The sequence below is a fragment of the Aphidius gifuensis genome, linkage group LG4, assembly GCF_014905175.1.
Source record: "Aphidius gifuensis isolate YNYX2018 linkage group LG4, ASM1490517v1, whole genome shotgun sequence".
In the NCBI taxonomy this organism is placed as follows: domain Eukaryota; kingdom Metazoa; phylum Arthropoda; class Insecta; order Hymenoptera; family Braconidae; genus Aphidius; species Aphidius gifuensis.
In genome coordinates, this window is record NC_057791.1 from 22,864,939 (window position 1) to 22,888,787 (window position 23,849).

General features: G+C 23.1%; 4 protein-coding genes and 1 non-coding gene across 9 annotated transcripts; 2 read left to right on the forward strand and 3 right to left on the reverse strand.

Annotated features, from left to right (window-relative positions):
• Positions 1-324: 324 nt before the first annotated feature.
• LOC122855770 (synaptosomal-associated protein 25) lies at positions 325-10,347 on the forward strand. Of its 5 annotated transcripts, none has more exons than XM_044157360.1 (7): positions 325-535; positions 1,447-1,644; positions 1,732-1,773; positions 7,253-7,301; positions 8,181-8,298; positions 8,391-8,664; positions 8,761-10,347. In XM_044157360.1, exons 2-7 carry the CDS (start codon positions 1,549-1,551, stop codon positions 8,821-8,823), a joined length of 642 nt encoding a protein of 213 aa, XP_044013295.1. In that variant the 5' UTR covers positions 325-535; positions 1,447-1,548; the 3' UTR covers positions 8,824-10,347. The 5 variants fall into 5 exon arrangements, with proteins under 5 accessions (XP_044013295.1, XP_044013296.1, XP_044013293.1 ...); XM_044157361.1 differs by lacking the exon at positions 7,253-7,301 and adding an exon at positions 3,674-3,722 and having other exon boundaries at positions 326-535; XM_044157358.1 differs by lacking the exon at positions 7,253-7,301 and adding an exon at positions 5,960-6,008 and having other exon boundaries at positions 327-535.
• Positions 10,348-10,629: 282 nt separating this feature from the next.
• Positions 10,630-12,390, reverse strand: LOC122854066. Its single transcript, XM_044154479.1, has 4 exons — positions 12,107-12,390; positions 11,903-12,029; positions 11,357-11,835; positions 10,630-11,262 (listed from the first exon to the last, which is right to left on the reverse strand). The coding sequence occupies exons 1-4, from the start codon at positions 12,215-12,217 to the stop codon at positions 10,630-10,632; spliced, it is 1,350 nt and encodes a 449-aa protein (XP_044010414.1). The 5' UTR covers positions 12,218-12,390.
• Positions 12,391-12,603: 213 nt separating this feature from the next.
• On the reverse strand, positions 12,604-16,127 carry LOC122855771 (rho GTPase-activating protein gacU-like). Its single transcript, XM_044157364.1, has 2 exons — positions 15,225-16,127; positions 12,604-15,162 (listed from the first exon to the last, which is right to left on the reverse strand). Exons 1-2 carry the CDS (start codon positions 15,939-15,941, stop codon positions 12,781-12,783), a joined length of 3,099 nt encoding a protein of 1,032 aa, XP_044013299.1. The 5' UTR covers positions 15,942-16,127; the 3' UTR covers positions 12,604-12,780.
• A 1,275-nt stretch (positions 16,128-17,402) lies between these two features.
• On the forward strand, positions 17,403-21,539 carry LOC122855772 (uncharacterized protein DDB_G0286591-like). Its single transcript, XM_044157365.1, has 2 exons — positions 17,403-20,479; positions 20,567-21,539. Exons 1-2 carry the CDS (start codon positions 18,347-18,349, stop codon positions 20,798-20,800), a joined length of 2,367 nt encoding a protein of 788 aa, XP_044013300.1. The 5' UTR covers positions 17,403-18,346; the 3' UTR covers positions 20,801-21,539.
• Positions 21,540-23,381: 1,842 nt separating this feature from the next.
• On the reverse strand, positions 23,382-23,453 carry Trnah-gug. Its single transcript has one exon. It is a non-coding gene; the product is annotated as a tRNA-His (tRNA).
• Between the last annotated feature and the right edge of the window lie 396 nt (positions 23,454-23,849).

The window sequence follows — 23,849 nt, forward strand, 5'->3', positions numbered from 1 at the left end:
CCCGAAAAATATTTCCATAAAAAATTTTTTTTGTATTTTTCAAATTTCCAATCGATATTTCATTTTTAAAAATAAAATTTCTACTTTATCAGTTGTCGGTATAGCTGTTATTTGCTACCAACTGTTGATAAAGCAGTTATTTGTAATTTTTTACAATGTTGGCAATAGTGATTAGCAAGTGTGTGAGTAAAAAAATTGACGAATAAAAAATCAAAGATGACCGGAATGAACCAATTAGAAATTAGGATATTCATGTCGGTGTGTGTGTTTGAGACATTGATTTTAATTTTCATATTATGTTAAAATAATAACAATGATAAAAAAAAGTAACTGGGTATTGTCGACAACAGACTCAGCTGTAGCATTTAGAGCATTTAGAATCATCAGGCTTGAAACGCCCCTTTTCACATGACAACAAGCTCTTGTCAAAATAATTTATTTACTTAATAAAAATTATATAAATAATAACAATATATATTTAATTAATTTGCAATAGTGCAATAGTGCATCTGAATTTTTAAAATTTTTCATTAAGGTAAGGTTAAGTTATTTACTAATCAATAAAAAAATAGAGAAATTTTACTCCAAAAATTAAAAAATTTGTTTTTTAAAAATTTATAAATAAAGTGATATATATTTATAAATAATTAAAAAATAATTGACATTATTAATAATTGTTTCTTTTTTGTTTTTTAATAATATTGTATTGTTTATTATAATTTTTATTTATTTATTTTGACAAGTTGAAATGTTTTTTTATAATTTTTTTTTTATTGATAGAATAATTTAATTTCGTTAGGGTTGATTGGTGATTTGTTTGAATGATAAATGTCTGCAGTTGTCATTTTTTTCAGCCTTGAAAATAAACCAGACATTAATGTATATTTTCTGCGCATGGTTATCATATGGATGTTATCTATCCTTATAGGATTTAAGCCCGGCGCAACAACGCAATGACCCATGCTCACTTGTATTGATTATTTAAGTTGACGGTCGAGAGAAGGCCAGTTTACCCGTTACCACGTTACAATATTTAACTATTTTATATAAATTTTTTAATTTATATTATTTTTAAAAAAATTGATTCTTCTAATCATCCCAACTCACGGTAATTAAAAATACAAGAATAAAAAAACACCAACAACTTCAAAATGATTATCATCTTTTTTTTTGCACAAAATTTTTGTTGAATTAATTTTTTTTTAGTGAAATATATTTATATATTATATTATTTTTTTTTGGTGGTTTATATTGATTTATCTGATAACAAGGAGAACACGTTGTTGAAATCAATGTCAAAAAAATTGTGCAATTTCTAAATATAGTTTAATGAAGACTAAAAAATTTAAATGGCTCAAATTTTTTTTATTGAATAAAAAAGTTGTAAAAAATTTATTTATCATGTTTTTTATGCAATTTTATTAAAGCTTATTATTTCTTTTGCAGTTTATAATATTCTTGGTTGAGTTAAAATATCAATTAGCTGTGAGGAAAAGGTGGAATTTAGTTTGTTTGTGATTACCAAGAGAATTTCGAAAAAAAATCGAAATGCCTGCTCCAGCAGAAGCTGCTGCTCCGGAGCCACCGGTTCCAAGGACAGAACTCCAGGAGTTACAATTAAAAGCTGGACAAGTTACCGATGAGGTGAATTATATTTTAAATCATCAAATTATTATTATTATTGTTTTATTTATTTAAATTGTTGTTTAATTTATTTGAATGATTTTTCAGTCTCTGGAGAGTACAAGGCGTATGATGGCGCTTTGCGAAGAGGTAAGTGATTGATATTAAAAATTTGAAAAAAAAATAAATAAATAAATATAAATGTATATATATATTTAATTATTAACAACTATCACGGGTCTCTCATTTTTTTTTAAAGTTGAAAATGTAAAAAAAGAAAAAAGAAAATATTTTCGAAAAAATATTAGCTCAGAGATTTATCAATTAGTCATTACGTCAGCTTGAAATTAATTATCATGAATTTTTTTTTCTTTCAATTTGTAACGTCATCGTCATAACGTCACTAAATTTAATCTTCTATTTATTTTAATTTATAAATATCACTGATTCAACAAGATGACTCAATAATAAGTCATTTTTCTTTTTTTTTTTTTCTAATTATTTTCAACTTTATTCTTTCTTTTTCGGTATATAATTTTAAATCTTCAAGCCTCCTAATCTAATGTGCATCAAAGCATCTATATGTGTCTTAAAAAAAAATAATTAAAATAATTAATGATGCACGTGAAGAAGGGGTAGTTAATTGTTAAAATTAGCAAAAATATATTTCAATCAAAACATCATTTTTTCTTATCAACATTAAACTAATTTAAAATAAAAAAAATTAACTTTCATTTAAATTTCAATTAACAATTTAAATATGACGTTTTGATTGTAAAAATATTATCTAAACAAACTTAAATAATACTAATTTAAAACTATTGAAAATTTTTAAAAGAAAAAAAAAAAAAAAAAAAAAAAAATCATCATCAAGGCTATTGTTGTCTAATTGTCATTGAAATGTATGTTGTCCCTTTCTGACTGTAAATATATTAAATGTCTGTCTGCTTGCTTGGCTGTTGTTTGTATGTCTGACAAATAATTTCAAAATTTAAATATCAATAAATCATTGACTAATCAATCAGCAAAATAAAAAAATTTTTTTTTTTCGAAATAAATTTCTAAAACGTACAATACCTATTTGTACGTTTAATGTATGTATGTTTGTATGTGTCGTTATTAATTTATATATAAATCAATTAAATAATTAGCTAATTGAAAAATTAAAAAATTGATTTATATATAAATAAAACAATAATTATAAAAATTAATTTGTGTAAATAAACATTGTGCCTTGTTGGCTGCCCGTGTGCTTGCTGTCACAATAAATCACCCCTCTCTTTCTCTCTCTCTTTGACACTAATAATAATTAATTATTTAAATAATAATTATTATGATGATGATAATCATTTAATATCATTTCTGCAATGTCACACAATTAGTACATTCCACCAAATAAATTTACTTTTTAATTTATCAAAATTATAAAAAGAATTATTTTTATCAATCAATAATCAATTAATCACTGTATGCATGAATTAATTATATTAATTAATAATCCAACTTGTCGTAATGCAATTTTAAAAAAATTAAAAAATATATCTAACTTATTCTTCGCCTGCAAAGTCTCTCTCTTTCTGTCTCTCTACTCTGTCAAATCTTGAATATAAATATTTTGTTTATCTCCTGCAATATAATGTTAATATTATTTTTTAATTTTTTTTTTTTTTAATTCAAAATTACCGGTGTTCATCAGTAATATTCACTCACTCGCTATATAATCATATAAACGTTTAATAAAAAAAAAAAAAAAAAAATTCAATATGCTTAAATGATGCATTTTTTCGCCTAAAAAAAAATTAAAGTTCTAATTTTTCATTGGTTTTTTTTGAAATCATATTGCATATTGAATTTTTTTTTTTTTTAAATATATATATCACTTACTTTATTACTTATATACTATATACTAATACTAATTCAAAATGAAAAAAATATATAATATAGATAAAAATTAAAAATATAATACTGTATACTTAACAATTTAATACATTTAATACTTCGACTCTTTAACACTCGTGGTGGTTGTGTGTGTTTTGCTGCCTCTGAATAGAGCAAGGAGGCCGGCATCCGCACTCTGGTCGCACTCGACGACCAGGGAGGTGAGTTTAATTGCCTACTAATTGTAATATCACTAATTATCGCCAATCACACATTTTTAGTCGTTCGTTAATATTATTTTTCATTTAAACATTTATTTTTTTATTCCCAACCCCTAATGTGATTAATCAAATTATTTTTTTTTTTTTTATTTTTCTCGTTATTAAACAATTAAATATTCAGCTACTATTTTTTTTGCAATTGAAATTATAATTATTGATTAAAAATAAAAGAAAATAATATTTTAGTTTAATTTTTTTTTTTCTATAAATTTAAATATAATTAGTATGTGTTAATTATTATTTAATGATTGAAAAAATATAAAATGAACCACTAATTATGTGTGTAATAATTATTATAATCAGGTAAGAAATACAACAAGAATGAAGAATTAATTTAAAAAAAAAGAAAATTAAAAAGCCAATAATTAATTGATTTTTTTTATTGAAAAAAAAAAATGTTTCTTGTAATTTTTCTAACAGTCATTGGGGATTGTTTATTTGATTTTAACCAGTGAGGTTGGTTGGTGGGTCTAACAGGTTGAGAGAAAATAAAAATTTTTAAAAATATATATATATATATAATTAATTAATGTACATATTATATCAAGACAGGCAGATTGTGATAAAAAAAAAAGAAAAGGTATTTGTAACTTTTGAGCCTTTAAAAGCCACTGACTTTTGACGGATTATTTAATTAAGAAAACCTTCAACATCCTGATACCAAATATCCTTATTATTACCACCACAACCACCACCACCACTACCACCACCACCACCACACCAATGTCAACGCCACCAGCCAATTAAAATTCAAATTTATACCTTATTAGAATTTTTTTTTTTTAAATATATTTTATTCTAAAAACAGAAAATTTATTTAATTTTTTTTTTTTTTTAAACAATTTAATATTAAAACAGTACAAGCATCAACACAGCTTTCATGTGTGCACAGAATTTATTAATGTTTCAATTATAATTTAAATTAAAATTTATATACTTTTTTTTTAGTTATCTTATTTTTCATATTTTAATTATTCAATAGAATTTTCTATTAGATTAAATTCTATATGCTCTGTGTGCCTGATAATCGCTCTCAGCGAATTTTTTTAATTATTAAATCATAAAATAGAAAAAAAATAAATAATTCAATTTAAAAATATAATCTGTTGTCTGTGAATTTTAGAAAATTTATTATTTTATTATTAATTGAATTAGGTAGCTTTTGATTGTTTAGTTTTTTTCAAAATTTCACGAGTATCATGCAACTCGTTAATTAAATGTAGCTCGTAGTTAAATGTTTATTCTGTGTTTTTAATTTAAATTTTTTTTTCATTCAATTTTTATATAAGTTGTCATTTATTTCCCTAATTGAAAAACTTACTAGTCCCTGTATCACAAAGTAAAATCGACAGTAACTAAATAGATAAACATTTTATAATTTTTCAAATTTTTTTTTCAATTTTTAAGTTGAGAATTTTTTTCTTTTTTTTTTTCAATGTGCTTTTACACACATGCCTGCCTGTCTATTTTAATAAAAAAAAATTTATTTAAATAGGTACTTACTGTATTTATTTTCTCCTAAAAAACAAAAAAGCTCAATTTTTATTTTCTCAAATAATTTTTCATTTAACTTTATTTTTTTCTTCTAACAAAATTCGGTGTTTAGTGGGTGCTTTTTTTGTGTCTTCTTATCATTTTTATTAAATTAAAAAAAAATATTATTAATAATTGTTTATTTAATTATTATTTGTTAAATGTATATAAAATATTTTAATCATTTTATTTTTTTATATTAGCTGTTAGTTTATTATTTTTTATGAATTTTATTTTTTTGAACCACTGTGCTTTTTGTCACGAGGATCAAGTGTATTTTTTTATAATTTTCATATCTTTAAATTGCACAAATTTAAAAAATATATATTATTTAAAAAATAACCCGTAGAATATTGTTGTTAAATATTATTCTTGTTTGATCGATTGTTAAGTATTTTATATAAAAAAAAAAGGCAAATAAAAACAGAAAAATTGGCACTTTTATTTCGTATTTTTATTGATAATTTTTTCATTCAAAAATTCAATATTAAATCCTCGGGACTCATAAATAAAAAAGCACGGTGGATCATTAAAAAGAAAGAAAAAAAAACTTTTTTTTTTCTTTTCTTTTATTAAATTTCATTTAGCAGTTTAATCACCAAATAATTTTTCGTTCCGGGTTCCCGATGCTTTGGCCGTCATAGAGCGAGGAAGTTGGGGCAAATACTCTGGTTATGTTAGATCATCAAGGCGGTAAGATTTTTTTTTTTCCAAGCAAAAAAAACAACAACAACAACAACGTATTATTTATAACATTCATAAAAAAAAAAAAATATGCCTCACGCGTTTTTTTTTAAATGAGCTTTTAATTTCTTCTTATCATTTAACTCCTTAAATCCAAATAACAAATTATTATTTATAAATAATACCTGACGATTGACAGTGGTTGACGACAATAATTATAAAAAAATATTAACAATAAACATTAACAAATACAAATGAAAAAAAGAGAGATAAAACCTCGCTTCCAAAATAACATTAATTATATAATTAATAACAAAATAACAACATGACAAAACAAAAAAAAAAATATAAATAGCTAAATATTATTAAATAATTATTAGATATTTAATAATAATAAAACAATAATGTCCAGCATGGAGTCACATTGTATCACGAGATTGTAGGTAATATCGATATCGTAAATTGAAAATAATTATTTAGATGATGATTATTGAACTGTATATTATTATATACAACAATAACATCATCTGGATCATTCCCTTTTGTTTATTAGTAGGCACAATAATTAATTATAGCTATTAGTTGTTATGATAATATTATTATTAAAATCTTAGATCATTAGTTGTATGTCGTGTTTATTTTTTTTTTTTGCATTTAATTATTGCAAATATCTATGATGATTATAATCACACGTCGCTTTTTTTTGTTCAAATTTAGGTATTGAAAATTTAAAATTAAAGTATCATATTAATCACAAGCGAATTGTTTATTATTTAAAAAAAAAAAAAAGCTTTTGTAATTTTGCTGCGTAGATATCGCACGAATTTATTATAAAACGCGCTTTATCATTTTTTTTTTTTTTTTATTGATTATATTAATTAAAAAAAAAAAAAAAAAAATCATATTTGTTCGAGAGAAATAAGAGATTTTTGGTCTCTATTTTGGTAGTTTATTTTTGCCCAGTCCATCCACCCGCTATCAACAAAAAAAATTACCAATAAAAATGTGAAATTGGCTTTAAAAAAAAATCGCATTTGCTTGATCCTAAAAATTCCCGTTGGCTTTTTAAAAAATGATATATTTATTTTAATTTTCAGTTGATCAATCATTTTTTTTTTGTTTTTGCAATATAAGGTGTGTGGCGAGGTGGTGGATGCTGCGGCATCGGTTTGATTTCGAAAGAAAAAAAAAATTAATAATTAAAATAATAATTAAATTAATTTGTTGATTTAATTACCCGGTTGAATTTTTAGAGCCACGAGGTCGGGATGAAAACTCTCGTAATGCTGGACGAGCAAGGCGGTAAGCCATATGTATAAACATTTATTAAAATTATACATTGATGACTGCATTAAACAAATATTAAATAAACAAATCTGCAAATTAAAATTAAATTTCAATTATAAAAACAAATTTCGAAATGTAAAAAAATTATATTTCAATTAGAAAATAATTAAATTACGATAAATATAAACAAATCGAAATTTTAAATGAAATAATTTTAAAAACAATATACTTGCTTGCTTGCGTTCATCGAAAGGGGGCCAACGAATTTGGAAATATTGTCTTCAACAATATTATAAATAATTTTTTAAAATAATTAATTAACACTTGACAATAGTGACAGTTACGAAACACAATAATCAAGACACAATATGCATTAATGAAAATAAAATATATATATTATTTTTTTATATGAACAATTAAGTAAACTAACAAATCATCTAGTCCGCCAACCAACCAGCCAACAAACAATTATACAAAATAATAATTAATATAAATTAAATATATTAATCACATATATATATTGCAAATATATATTTTTTAAAATAAAACCTGATTAATCACATAAATCATTTACTCTCTAGTACGTATAAAAATGCCAATACTGTTTTTCTAATAATTATTCAAATTAATTTTATTATACACTAACAATATTATTATTAATTTATAAATGTTTAAATAATATTCAATAATTATTTTATACTTTAATATTATTATTACTTTTAAAAAATTCAATTTAAATTTATAAAAATTAAAAACAAGATTTATTTTAAAATAATTATTGAATAGAAAATTTTTATTTAGTTAAAAAAAATTATTAAATATTTATTAATATATAAAAAAATATGTTTATTTTTATTTTATTTTTTATTTTTAAAAATTAAAAAATAAAAACAGAACAACTGGATCGAATTGAGGAGGGTATGGATCAAATAAATGCTGATATGAAAGAGGCAGAAAAAAATTTAACTGGAATGGAAAAATGTTGTGGTCTTTGTGTTTTACCTTGTAACAAGTAAATTAATTTTTTAATTATTAAATAATAATTGTAATATTTATATAGAAAATGTGAATGATAATTATGTTGTTTTGTTTTTTTTAAAAAAGGGGTGCAAGTTTTAAGGAGGATGAAGGAACGTGGAAGGGAAATGACGATGGTAAAGTTGTTAATAATCAGCCACAACGTGTGATGGATGATCGTAATGGTCTTGGTCCACAATCTGGTTATATAGCTAGAATAACAAATGATGCACGTGAAAATGAAATGGAAGATAATATGGTACAGGTCAATACTATGATCGGTAATTTAAGAAATATGGCAATTGACATGGGTAGTGAACTTGAAAATCAAAATCGACAAGTTGACAGAATTAATCGCAAAGTAAGCATCAATATTTATTTTATATTATTAACTTAATCCAATTAAAAAATTAATACTAATTGATTCTAATTAAAATTTATCTCTTTCTAATAACAGGGTGAATCCAACGAGACAAGAATACAAGTTGCTAATGAACGAGCTCATCAATTACTCAAATAAATTGTCAATAAATTTGAGACAAATAAAACAGCTTGATTATTAAGTTTTTAAAAAAAAATAAATAAAATTATTTACCTGCATTATAACTCGCAGTTGTTTACGTAATTTAAATTAAACAATTCATAATTTTAAAAAACGTAAAAATAATTTATTCTTATTTTTAATATTAAAAATAAAATAAAAAAAAATTTAAAAAATAATAAATAATTTTAATATTATTGCGGTTAATTAATTTGTTTATTAATTAAATCTATAATAATTATAAAATAAAAGTATTTAAAATTTAAAAAAATATAGATAATTTATTTAAAATCCTTGATAAATTTATTGGCAATTTTTTTGTTTTAATATATTTAAAAGATTTTTATTTATAAATGTTGTAATTAATTTATAAATATTCATCGTTGTAATAATATCGTAAAATTATTATATAGATATTTAGATAAATTACTAAAATGGTCGAAAAAAAATTAATTATTAAAAATTATGCACAAAGATAATATTCAAATGAAAAAAAAATATAAATTAATAAAAAAATAATAGTTAAATTAATCAACATTAAAAAATGGTGATAGATGAATTATTTAAACAATATTATATTGTTAAAAAAAAAGTAAAAAATATCGTTAATTATTTAACTTGAATTATCAGCAATTAATAATTAATTAATTAAAAAAAAAAATCGTAAATTGCTTCAATTATGCCGTATGATTGTTATTACAGATAAATTATTTTTTTTGTTTATAAATAAATTTCTAGTACATGTCTATATATAAATGTGAATCGATAAATATTTTTTTTTTTCTTTAAAAATGCAATAATTATTAATAATTAACCAGTCGTGCTAGAATTATAAAATTAATAAATTAAAAAATGGCCTTTTTAGCAGCTGATTATTGAATTTCTATTTGCACATTTAAAAATGCCTATTATTATAAAATTTACTGTGCAATAAATTATGAAAAAAATTAAAAAATATATGAATACAGTACCTGTACAACGTAAAATTGAAAAAATAAACACCATCAAAGTACTTGCGTTTAAAGAATAATTAAAAAATATAAAACAAAATGAAAATGAAACATATCGCTCTCGATATATATCTGTTGAAGAAAAAAAACCAATTATAATAAAAAATATAAATTTATGCACTTGATTTTTGTACGAATCATTCATATGGCATAAAATTTGCAGATTCGATTGAATTGTTTTTAAATTTTTTTAATTAAATATATATAAAAATGTGAATAATTGTAGATATTGAACAAAAAAAAAAAAAACATATATTTATTATATAGAAAAAACGAATAATGTTTATTAAAAAACTATGTTTATAGAATTAATTTGCAGATGTAATAAATCGTTTAAATTCAAATGAAAAAAAAATACAACTAAACAGAAAAAAATGGCAAGGGAACCAAAAATTGTGCTGTGCACAATTTTAAATAATTTTTTTTTTTCAATAATATTATATTGTAGACTATATTGCATTATAAAAAAAAATTTAAATCCTATACATGTAAATGAAATATTAAATTGCCTATGTACCATTAAAAAAAAATGAAAATAAATGCAAACAAATAAATTACTCACAATGTTAATATTTATTACTTATCTTGATATTTTTTTATAAAATAGCATTTAATTATAGAATAACAATATTATCAGCATACGTCATCTTATTATATTCAAAATCTGACTAGGACATTCTAATTTTTTTTTTTTAATTTTGCTGAAATAAAATAATTTTTTTAGCTTTTTGTTTGTTTTTTTTTTATTAAATTTTATTCAAATAAATAATACATTTTATAATTGTTGATTTTTTCTTCGACAGCAGAGACAACGAACAAACAAATATTCCGTTGTAATTCGACGCACACAACAATTAGAAAATTGAACATATAATTGCAATAATATTTTACGTTTTTTTGATACTTTCTTTGCTGTTTCTATAAATTCAGGAGTTATACTCGTATTACTGAACCGTATCACTCTAATAAATGGTGAATTTTCAAGAATTTTTTCAATGGAATTGTTAGTTATTTTATAACTTTCTGGTAGTACCAATATTTTCAGGTCTTTGAGCAATTTTAATGAAGAATCAGTGATGTTACTTTTGCCAGTTAAAGAAAAATCTTTTAAATGTTTCATCTTTGTAATGGCTTGTATACCAATATCAGTTACTGATGAACAATTTCCATGTATACTATTTACGAATTTCATGCTATTGGCAGTAATATACAAAATACCATCTGTAAGTTCCTTACTTTGGCTTAAAACAAGGCTTTTGATATCCACAAGCTTAATTCCTGTATCTTCTAGAATATACTCATGGTCATGAAAATTCAATTTGGCATCAACAATAGCCTTATTTATGCGGTAGGTAATCCTTATACCACCAACTTCAATTTTTTTCAAAGCTTTTAGTTGAGGAATTATCTGTAAAATAAATAATTTATAATTAAATGTAAAGAGTAAAAATAATATATTTTTTAATTTTTTAATTGTAATAGATATAAACAGTTCAACTTACAGCCAAGAATGATTTTGCAGGGAATTGACTCGTTGTCATTATGACCTCGCTTTGATTAAACAGAGCGAGTTCATTTAAAGTATTGGCAACATTTTTCAATGATAAAATCAAAGTCTTAGGTATTTTAGGAGTACGTTGAAATATAATTTTCAATATTTTCAGTTTAGACATACGTGAAAATGCATTTTTAAAATCTTTATTATCAAAAGGATGTCTCAATCTTAGTCGAAGTTTCACTAGGTTTGGACAAGATTCATTAACAATAGGCACTATGTTGGAATTATCATAAGCTACCAAGTCTAGTTCTGTTAAATAACTGCAACATTTATCAAGAAGTGGTCTTAAGAAACTTAATTTTTTCTCATTTGTTTTGAATTTCTCTAAAGAGTTTTGAGGACAATCATATTCCCAATGGAATAGTTCAAGTTTCTTTACTTTAAAACAATAAGAATGAACAACTCTATTCCAGTTTTTGCATACTAAAAAATAAAAATAAATTACAAATTTATTATATAATTATAATATAATTTATTATATTTATCATACCTTGTGCAATTTTTGGTCTTTCACAAACTGGAATATACATGAATATTTCACTCAGGCAATCATCATTGATAAAGTCAATTGTTATTATTTTTTTGGCATAAGAATTATCATAATGCTGATGATATATCTAAAAAACATAAATAATATATTTATATTTATACAATCATATAATATTTAATTTACTATATTATAAAATATACGAACCTTTTGACGTTTTTCACATGACTGTGTAGAACTTGTTTGACTTGTATTCTCACATTTTCTTTTAAAGATTTTGTCCACTTCACCCAACATATAATAAAAAAATCTTAACATTTTTCAATAAATTATATTTAAAAAGAAAAAAAGATTCTAATAAATCGTTTACAACGTCTGAACTACACAGTGGTCAGCATCAATATGATCAATATGTAGAAATTGCAATTTGATTCTCGACTCTAGAGATCCCGACGCATTCCGACGTCGGTTAACGTCGGAAACTCGAGAATCGCAATTTTTATTATTGCAGACCACGTGTGCTGTGCACAATTTTAAATAATTTTTTTTTTTCAATAATATTATATTGTAGACTATTGCATTATAAAAAAAAAATTTTAATCCTATACATGTAAATGAAATATTAAATTGCCTATGTACTTGAGTTGAAAAAATAAAAAATTACCATTAAAAAAAAATGAAAATAAATGCAAACAAATAAATTACTCACAGTGTTAATATTTATTACTTATCTTGATATTTTTTTGAAAAATTGATTAATCATTAAATACAAATATATATATATAGAAAAAAAAAAAAAGTCTCATGATCATAATCATTGTCATATACAATTATAAAATTTTATTATAGAAAAAAAATTATCAAAAGAAATTATGCAAAACTTAAATAATATTTCTAGCGACAATTTTCGATCTAAATGCATTACGTGGACTTTGTCTTTTTGGTGTTCCAACAAATGGTGGTGCAACAGCTTTCAATGGTGTTCTTCTAGTATCAATTGGTACTCTTCTAACAACTGATTTAGCACTCTTGGGTGTTTTAATAGCCAGTTGTTTTTTGATATGTGGAGTTTTAATTAAACTCGTATCAACATCATGAAACAAACTCAATTCACCAATTGGTGCAACAGATAGTAAATTATCACGTCTTGAATTTTCTTGATCAATCAATGACAATTGACTATGTAATTTAATTGGTGATAATTTATATTTTAAATCAACATTTTTTGGACTTTTACTCTTCCTTCTTCTTGATGACAAAGTCGATGAAGATGAATTAGTAGTTGGTGATGAAATTACAATCTTAACATCACGTAAATTATTATTTTTTTGTCTCTCAGTTTTAACTGTATTATTTTCAATCAATTTATTATTATCATTGTCATCAAACAAACGTGCTTTTGCCAATACCATACCAGCATTTTGTGTTCGTAATTTAGCAATTGATGCACGACCAGTTTGACTGACAACAACAACAGCTGGACTACTATTTTCTTTAACTATTGATTGTTTATTATTATTATTATCAAAATACATTGATGCATTATTCCAAATAATATTATTATCCTCATTTATATTATTATTATTATCATTATTATTAATTGGCAATATTAATCTATGACTATTTGTATTTTTAATATTTTTCATTTGATTATTAAATATTATTTTTTTACTATTATCAATTGTTTCATTACCATGAAATGATGATGATCTTTTAATATTATTATTATTATTTGTATTTATATTTATTATTGTATTTTTAATGTTATTATTTATACTTGAGTAATTTATTGTTGGTGATTTTGTATGTTCATCAGTGTGATTTATCAATGTACACAATTTTTTATGTACATAATCAAGCTTTGCATTTGTTTCATTATTTAAATGTAAACAATCATTGTTGGTATTGTTGCTGTTGATGTTGATGTGCTTGATTGTATTATTATCATGAGCTTTTGATTTATCAGATATATGCCATGATGATGAACGATTCAATTTACGACGATTTGATAATTGTAACTTATCTTGTGAACGTCTACGTATAACACCAATTTTTCTAGCACTTGGTGAACGTATTATTTTATTTTCAATTGATTTACGAATTTTTAAATCACGACTAAGACGTTTAGCAAGTTGATCAGCTGGTGTTATTGTTTCAATATTTGATTTATCAAGTGTTTTTTCATATTTAATTTGTACTTGACTTGGTAAATCAATATTATATAAATTATTATCATCAATTGTTTCGAATTCTTCATGTATACGTGTTTCAATTGCTGATACACGATTTTTTATTTCTTCATATTCACTTTTTGGTATTCTAACATAATCTGTATCTTCTTCATGAAATTTTGTTGTTGATGATGATAATATTGATGGTGATACTGGTGCTGTTGGTGTTATTAGTGATGGTGATGATACTGATAATCTTTTATTAGTAGATTGTTGTTGTTGTTGAAGATTATTATAATTTATTGAACGACGATAATTTTTTTTTGATAATATTGATAAATTATTATGACAATCATCAAATGTATCATCAGATAAATTAACTTCTGATTCTGTAAACATTTTATTGTAATCTTCATTTAATGGTCTCATTGTAAATTCATTATTTTTATTATATATTTTTGTCTCAAGTAATGATGATGCACTTGTTTTTTTAATATTACGTTTTTTTATATTTTTTGATGTACCTGTTGCCATACTCCATCTACGTTCAATTGTCGGACTTGAACGTTCATTATCAATTAATTTTTGACGATTTTTCAATACAAAACGATCCAAATTAATACCTAATTTTTTGTGTTTTTCTTGTTTTAATTGTTGTTGTCTTTGTTGTGTTGGATTTGGATCATCTGATACTGGCGATGAAAATAATACTCTAGATGTACCTTGATATGATTCACGTTTCTTTTTCAACTGTATTAATTGTTGCTGTTGTTGTTGATGATGTGGATGTGATATTGTATCAATAATTTTACGTTTTTTATTAGGTTTTATTGGTGATACAAGTGATGATTGTGAATCAACTGAACGACGATTAATCATACCACATTCTGGTGAGCCATTTTTACCAACAATTTTCTTCAAACCATTAAACATTCTTGTTAAACTTCCACTACGATGTTTTTTCTTTTTTTGTTTAAATGACGAATCTGAATGATCAAGTTCATTTTCAATGCTTCCATTTGAATCAATCGACAATGTATCAAGAATAAATTTTGGTACAACTCCAATATTTCTAGCATTTTCAATTAATATCTGTAATAATGAAAATTAATTATTAATAAAATAAATAGCAAATAAATGATATATTTATTTACCTTGATAATTGTTAAATGTGCATCTAATCTTGTTTGTACAGCAGCCATTGTTGTTTCTCTTAATGGCATAATATTTGGTCCAACAACTTTTGCTAAATTATCAATACCCATTTTATTCATTTTTTCATGTAATGATACTTTTTTTAAAAAATCCATGACAAATGCAAGTGTACTTAAATATTGTGATGGTAATAATAAACATGCTTGTAATATTGCATCAATTTTACCAATTTTTAACATACCACAACGTACAAATAAATCATGATAACAATATGGTATTAATGGTTCTGGTAAATCACGAAAATATTTTTTTAAACAATTTGCAACATCAATTGGTTGACTTTTATCATCAAGCTCAATTCCATTATCTAATCTTGATACAAGTTCTTTTAATCTTGTGTTTGATCCAGCTTTACGAAATAATCCTTCTTGATTTAAATGATTATCTAGGTATTGTACAGCTTGTCTTACAAATGTTGGTACATTTAACAATGTACCAGTTGATAGCTTAACTGGATCTGTTGGTTGTTGTGATAATAAAATATTAAATACTTTTTTAAATTTATCATTACGTACTGAATCTTTTTCTGATGTTTTTATTATATTTCTTTTTAATCGTGGTTTAACACCCAATGTACGAAGATTATTTGTAACTGCTTGTTGTACTTTTTCTTTATTTGACACTGTAAATATCATTTTAAATGTTGGCTCAATCATTTTGATGTTTTATATATTTTTTTACTTATATTTGTGTTGAATTTTCCTTTTTTTTTAAATTACAACTTCATCATATTTTATAAATATAATTAATCACAAAGTTATTTTGTTATTTTTTGAGCAAAATTGTTTTATAAATTTTTTTTTTTTCTCATCACACAATGTAAACAATAAATGTTTGATAGACTTTTTAGGGGGTTAGAGACGAAAGAGGAGAATTATTATTAACTGCCATGCAAGCTGCCAACATAATTATTAATTAATAAAAAAAAAAAATATTAATTTATACTTGTTGATAAGTTACCAATTGAGTTTTTTAAAAATCACCTATTTTTAATTAATTTATAACACATTTCTATTTTAATTTTGATAAAAATATTTTCTAAATAAATTAATAAACAAATTTTGATTTGAATAATTTAATAAAAGTAATAATTTAATTGATAAAATCCAATTGTTGATAGAGCACATGGATTTGTTGGCAGCACTGATAACAATTCTTGAAATATATCAAAATGGCGGACAATAATCACGACGTTGATTGGCCCATACACTTTGAATAATTCGTTATAATATTTATTGTTGTGTACGTTTGCCTTTGTATGTTTAACAAACACATAAAAAAACGCTTGTAAATTGCGCGGGATTAATCAATGCTAAAACGTAATTACCTTGTGATTATTAACCAGTGATGAGATTAGATTTAAATTGAGGATAAATATATTATTTCAATTGAGAAAATATATATCAATTAATTGGTGAGTTTATTATGATTGTCTATATTTTTTTAACAAACATATGCGTACATTTTTTAGGTTAGCTTTGCTAATTTGCATTTATTTATTTTTTTGTATATAAATATTGTGATGCAATGATGTTGATGATTTTTGTTGTTTTTAATAGAATATACCTGTAACAACGTGGACATTCAAAGATGACCCGGGTACTGAGATCAAGGCCAAAAGATGTTGACAAGTTGGAGAAGAATGTTGAGGATAATAACAACAAATCTGAAGCTGAAAAGCCATCAACGACAACAACAATAACAACAAAAAAGAAAATAACTAGAGTACGTGATACGAAAGTTAAAAATGACGATAAAGGTAATGATAATTTAATTAAAAATAATATTATATCAACAAATCAATCACCAGTATTACGTGACAGAACAAATTTAATAATGGATTCATCAAAAAACAATAATATTTTGAAAAAAGGTAAACTGGAGGAGCTGCCAAGTGATGCTAAGACCAGGAAGTGATAATTTGATAAAAAACAATCATCTAAAAGTAAAATCACAAGTGATGACAGACAATACATGACATCAAAAAAAAATAATATGTTAAAACAACCGGCTAAAAGTGATTCCAGTGATGTTGAATAAAAAAACAAAAAAATGTTAAAAACAATTAACATCAATTGATACTAAAACCAGTAAAGATGATGATGATAATAATGATGATAATGATGGCGACAACAAAAAGAAAACAAATATTGTTAAAAAACAACCGGCTAAAAGTGATTCCAGTGATGATGTTGACAACAAAAATAAAACAAAAAATGTTAAAAAACAATTATCAATAAATACTAAAACCAGTGAAGATGATGATGGTAATAATGATGAAGATGATGACAAAAAAAAGAAAACAAATACTGTTAAAAAACAACCAGCTAAAAGTAGCTCCAGTGATGATGTTGACAACAAAAATAAAACAAAAAATGTTAAAAAACAATTAACATCAATTGATACTAAAACCAGTAAAGATGATGATGGTAATAATGATGAAGATGATGACAAAAAAAAGAAAACAAATACTGTTAAAAAACAACCAGCTAAAAGTAGCTCCAGTGATGATAATGTCAACAATAAAAATAAAACAAAAAATGTTAAAAAACAATTATCAACCATCAATAAAAATACCAGTGATGGTGGTGATGATGATGACAATAATAATGGTGGTGATGATGATAATGATGGTGACAAAAAAAAGAAAATAAATAGTGTTAAAAAACAACCAGCTAAAAGTAATACGAGTGATGATAAAAAAAAATCCACCCAGTTACGTCAATCAACATTGAAAGAATCATTTTCAAAAGCTAAAAAACGTTCACCAACAAAACCATTAAAAACATCACCACCAAAAAAACCTAAAATACAAGAACCAATTTATAAAAAAATAAAACTAACTGATGATGATGATAAAAATATTGATGATGAATCAAAGTTATATGATTTTGACTATTATTATAATATATCTGATGAAAAAATTCAAAAAAAAAGAAAAAGGAAACCTGTACAAAATCAAAAATCTAAGAAACCTAAATTAAATTTTATTGATACAAAAGTTACAAAAGTAAAAAATTTAAAAAACCCAGAAATTGATAAATTACCAACAAATAATATTATGAATACAATTAATGATTTTCATCGTATACCACTTGCAATAACTGGTAAAAATGTTGAAGTACATCAAGTTCCATTAAAAGTTAAAAAACAAATTGTTGATAATGATGATAAAATAGCAAATGAACAGCCAAAGCAAATACAAGTTGTTGCACAAGTACATGATATACCAGTTGCTCAAAATGAAAAAATAGTGCAAAAATCAACAACGCCAATACAAGCATTTAGAAACACGAATGTATTCCAAGGTAAATCATCAACACAAAAAATATCTGATGATATTATTGAACAAATAATATCACAGGATGATGATGATGATGATAATGATGATTACAATGACATTCATGATGACATGGTGAATGATATTAATCAAGAAAATATATCAACGCCAATTCAGGCATTTAGAAAAACAAATATATTTGATAAAAAGAAATCAAATGCTGTTGATGATATTGATTCAATTTCACCAGATATTGATAGTTGTCAAGATACACCAAATTTATCATTAACACCAATTCAGGCATTCAGAAAAACAAATATTTTCAATAAAAAACCACTTGAAAATGATAAAACAACAACTGCAAATAATTCATTACTGTCACAACAATTATCACCAATACCAAAACAAATTTTATCTGGTATTGATGATAGTACACCTTGGAGACCTTGTCTTGTACCACGACAAGTATCATTTTCAAAAGTTCAAAATATTGTTCAAAGTACACCACAAAATAAAAATTTACCTGAATTTATAAATAAATTGATAAAAACAAATGCTGATAATAAAAAAATAATGAAAAATAAAAAAAAAATTAGTGAAAATAATGAAAATTCAAATGTTATAATGATGAATAATATAATACAAAAGAAAAAATTAAGTAATTCATCAAAATCACCACGTAAATTTGGTACTGAAATATCAAATTTAAGTGGTTCAATATCTGAATCATCATTGTCAAATGGACAATCAATAATTGATGCAATAACAACAACACCAACAAAAACAGTAACAACAGCAGCAACAGAAAAAGAAAAAGAAATAATTCCTGATGAAAGTATAACAAGTCCATCAATACCAATAGTTAATGCAAATATTGAATATGATGATGACCTTGATGAAAATTCAGAAAATAAAGAAAATGAAATAACTGATAGTCCAAAAAAACTATCACCAAGTAAAAAAAATAGATTACTTATTGATAGTCCACGTAGATCATTTGGTAAACCATTATCAAAATTATCTGTATCACCAGTTAAATTAAATTTTGGTAATGATGAACCACAACCAGGACCATCTGGTTTGGTAAAAAGACAACCATTAGCTGAACGTCGTATTACACGACAATCAAATCTTCATATGTTTTTAAATTTACCAGAATTACCAGAGAGTACAAAAATCACAACAGCAGATGGTATATTTGATGATATTAATTCAAATCCATCTAATCGTGGAAAGAAAATAAAAAATTTTAAAGATCCAAAAATGAATAATGGAGTTGATGATACTGATCATAGCTATGATCTTGAAGGACAAGAAAATCAATTACGAAATTATCATCCAATGTTGAATAATAAACGTCCTAAAAAACAATCAAATCTTCATTTATTATTGGATGATTCAGATGATGATACAGAAAATCAAATACCACATGGTACATCTGGTGATGTTGAACAGTCTAATGATATTGGAGAACCTCCAATTGATTTTGATGATGGAAAAACATTAAATAATTCAGATGATGAATTGAATGTTAATAATTTATTTGGTTTTTGTGATGATATTGGTGATGAAAGTAATATTACAGCAACACATGATAATACATCAACAAAAACAGTTAAAAAAATTAATAAAAAAACGACAAAAAAAATTGGAAAGCCAGTAATTGTTGCTGATAAACCAATGACAACAAGATATTCAATTATTAAAGATAAAAAAATATTAGACAATGAAGCTAATGAGCAACCTAAAATGAATAAAGTTGATGCAATAAAAGCACATTTTGGATCAACTAAAAATGCTGTTATTGAGGCTCATGATTTTTCTGATACATTTGATTTTGGTGAGCTTGAACAACCGGATGATGTATCACAAGTACCACTATTTGTTGATCTTGAACCAGTTCATTTTAAACAGGTAAATGGAATTTAATTATTTCAATAATTGTTTGTAGATTATTTATCATTTTAAATATTAATTATTTGTTTATTTTTTTATCAACAGCCACCAAGATATTCTTACAATCGTAAAAGACACTTGAATACATCTGGAGAGACTGATGATGACGAGGACAATAATGATAAAATACCAGAAAGTAAAATAACAAAGAAAAAAAAGAAAATTAGTAAAGAAGAACGTGAACAAAAAAAACAACTTGAAAATTGGGCAAAAAGTCTCAATCAAAGTTTCAATGAAGTTGATGAATTTGATCTTATTGTTGAATCAGTTAATGATTAAGAAAAAATATAATATCATTATTCAATCAACGTAAGTTTTGTTACATGAATGTTTTTTTTTTTTTTATATAAAAAAAAATTATCAAAAAATATTTGTAGAACAATTTCTGGTGCTTTTTTTTTTGTTGTAAATATTTTTTCAACATGCGATATAAATTATATGAAAAAAAGATATATATATTATATAAAAACTATTATTTCTAAATTAAAAAAAAAATATTTTTATCTAAAAGACAAAAAAAAGGGAAAAGGAAATAAAGCCTTTTGTTTTTTTTTTTAATTTAAAGAGGCAATAATTTATTTTCGTAAAAAAAAAATATAAAAAGTATTTGAGCTAGCATGACAAGTTTATTTTATTTTATTTTATTTTTTTTCTATTTTTCAGTTATTATTTTATAATTATATACGCCATTTATTGATAATTAATTATAATCATTCAAGAATAATTTTACAATGAATTTAATCAATAAAAAAATTCATATGTTGCCATTAAATAATTAAATAATAAAATAAATAAAAGATAATAATTTCTTTGTCATTTATTTTCATTAAAAAAAAAAAAAAACTTGATTCAATAATAATTAATCTAGTTTATAAATTTATCATTTTGTTTGATATTCAGTGTCTGGTACACTTGAGCACTGCGCAGAGTTATCAACAAATAAATAATAATAAAAAAAAATTAGTAATAAAGTGACTTTGTTTAAAGAATTAAAATAAAAAAAGAAAAAAAACAATTATATGAGAAACTTTGTCTTGAATGACTCAGTGAACTTGGTGATAACACAATTGACCAATCACCCGGAACAAAAGAAAATTCAATAATTTAGTTCTCGATAACAAAGAATGCAAAGATTTGTTTAAAAATAAATATAAAAAATAAAATAAACATTGAATAAACAATTATTGCAATAAAAAAAAATTAAATAAACAAATGCCTTGCGTGCCAGAAAATATACTCGAAAGTTCAATGATAATAAATTATAATAAATATCATCAAATGAAATATGAAATAATAATAATTATTAATTAAACTATAGTCTTTATTGAATAATAATTTTTTCTATAAAATAATTTAAAACCAGTTAATTCAAATATTAAAAAAACTGCAGATATAAAAAAACTGTAAGAAAAACTCTGTGTACAAATTAATAAAAAATATTTTTTAAAAGCTAATAAAAACCATTGGAAATTTATGCTTTTACTTTTAAATTATAAAAAATAGTTTATAATATTATTTTGATAATAATAATATAAAAAAAATTTAACAATATACATTCATTAAAAAATTTAATTTGAATTTTTATTTAATTTGACAATGAAAATTAAAAAGAAAAAAAAAATTATTGAATTTCTTTCTTTGTTTAGAGGATAAAATTAATCAAAGTATTTTATGTCATTTATCTGTGTCACACGTGTGTGAAATAATTTTATAATATTATATTTTCTTTCTTTAAATATTTTTTTTTATTTATCAAAACAAGATTGACTCATTGCAAGCCATACTGCGTTCAATTTCCTCATAATTTAACTGTACAGTATTATTTTGCAATAACAACATTTTTGCCCTTTAAAATAACATGGTTTTTTTTATTTATTTAAATTTTTCTATTCTATGGAAAATTTAAATAGGTAATTTAAATCCTTATTTGTCGTTTTTTTTTCATTTATTTCTTCTCAATATATAAATAGATTTTTTAATGTAAAAAAAATAGATAAAATAATATAATTATTTTGGTTCAAATAAGAGGATAAAAAATCACAACAATAGATAGTGTTATCTATAAAATATAAAATTAAATTAACTAGGAAAATAATAAGTGACACATGTCATACAAATTGAGCTATCATTTCTAAAATTATCCGACAAATTATTATCAGTCACACAATTTTATTAAATATATTTTTTTAAATCTTTCCCTCTCGGTAAAATGATAAGATAAAGTCAGGAAGTACGTCAGTAGACCTCATTATTATCAGTTGACACTTAAAAAATAAAATCAAAATAAATTATATCATGTGTATTTTAAATATCATCACACAAGATAACAAAAGATTTTAATTATATTTATTTTTAAACAAATAAAATTTCATCGTATATTATCACGTTATTATTTTTTTTCCTGACCTAGTACTCATTTTTCTTTGCCATAATAATTTTAATTGATTAAGTGCAAAAAAAATATAACAAATTCTGATTTTATTTTTTGTATTAATTAGCTCAAATTACCTTTGAATTACCTAAACTTGTTGAATCGTTTCGAAAATGTTAATTATTTCTGTCTTTTTTTTTTTTTTTTTTGCAATTAAAAATTTAATTAATTAAATTATTTTTTTTTTTCGAGTTTAGAATATAGGAATTGTTGAATAGTGTGACCCTGTAATTAGCGTAACAAGTAGTTACTATAATTGACATAATTAAATCAAAAAATTAATTTCGAAATCGAAAAAAATTAAATCGACGTAGTAATTTTAGGCTTAAACAATTATTGGATAATTAAAATTTTAGATAATAATTATTTAAATATTATTTTAGATTTTAGAATGAAAAAAAAAAATTAAAAAAAAAAATAACTTCTCCATGCTGCGACCCGGATTCGAACCGGGGTTGTCACGGCCACAACGTGAAGTACTAACCACTATACGATCGCAGCTATCGTGGGGAATATATCTTCCAGAAAACATTTACACTATTTGTTATTTTATCAAATTAAATAAATAATTAATTATCCAATTATTAACAGTCATTAAAATCATTTAAAATAAACATAAACATTTATTTTGTTAAACTAAAAAAAAATAAAAATAATTCAATTATTTTTGGTTTAATTTAAAAACAAATAATAATTTAATTTGTTTTTTTATAAATTAACTATTGAATGGAATTTTTTTTTTAATATAAAATAGTGCATCTCGTTCATCTACAATATTAAATAGTTATTGTGAAATAAAAAAACCATCCCATATTTATTATTTCTATTTTCCCAGACCTTGAAGTATTCAAGTGTGGTGATATCAAGGCAATTTGTATATATTTTTCAACGAAGCAT

What these genes read in the sequence shown, in the direction of transcription:
- LOC122855771 (XM_044157364.1), bottom strand. Translation starts at nt 15,941, where the DNA reads ATGATTGAGCCAACATTTAAAATGATATTTACAGTGTCAAATAAAGAA. An exon ending in CACATTTAACAATTATCAAG is followed by an intron (nt 15,163 to 15,224) that starts GTAAATAAATAT and finishes TCATTATTACAG; the next exon opens with ATATTAATTGAAAATGCTAG.
- LOC122855770 (XM_044157360.1), top strand. Translation starts at nt 1,549, where the DNA reads ATGCCTGCTCCAGCAGAAGCTGCTGCTCCGGAGCCACCGGTTCCAAGG. An exon ending in CTGGACAAGTTACCGATGAG is followed by an intron (nt 1,645 to 1,731) that starts GTGAATTATATT and finishes ATGATTTTTCAG; the next exon opens with TCTCTGGAGAGTACAAGGCG. An exon ending in TGTGTTTTACCTTGTAACAA is followed by an intron (nt 8,299 to 8,390) that starts GTAAATTAATTT and finishes TTTTTAAAAAAG; the next exon opens with GGGTGCAAGTTTTAAGGAGG.
- LOC122854066 (XM_044154479.1), bottom strand. Translation starts at nt 12,217, where the DNA reads ATGTTAAGATTTTTTTATTATATGTTGGGTGAAGTGGACAAAATCTTT. An exon ending in AAGACCAAAAATTGCACAAG is followed by an intron (nt 11,836 to 11,902) that starts GTATGATAAATA and finishes TTTATTTTTTAG; the next exon opens with TATGCAAAAACTGGAATAGA. An exon ending in CTGCAAAATCATTCTTGGCT is followed by an intron (nt 11,263 to 11,356) that starts GTAAGTTGAACT and finishes TTTATTTTACAG; the next exon opens with ATAATTCCTCAACTAAAAGC.
- LOC122855772 (XM_044157365.1), top strand. Translation starts at nt 18,347, where the DNA reads ATGAATACAATTAATGATTTTCATCGTATACCACTTGCAATAACTGGT. An exon ending in AACCAGTTCATTTTAAACAG is followed by an intron (nt 20,480 to 20,566) that starts GTAAATGGAATT and finishes TTTTATCAACAG; the next exon opens with CCACCAAGATATTCTTACAA.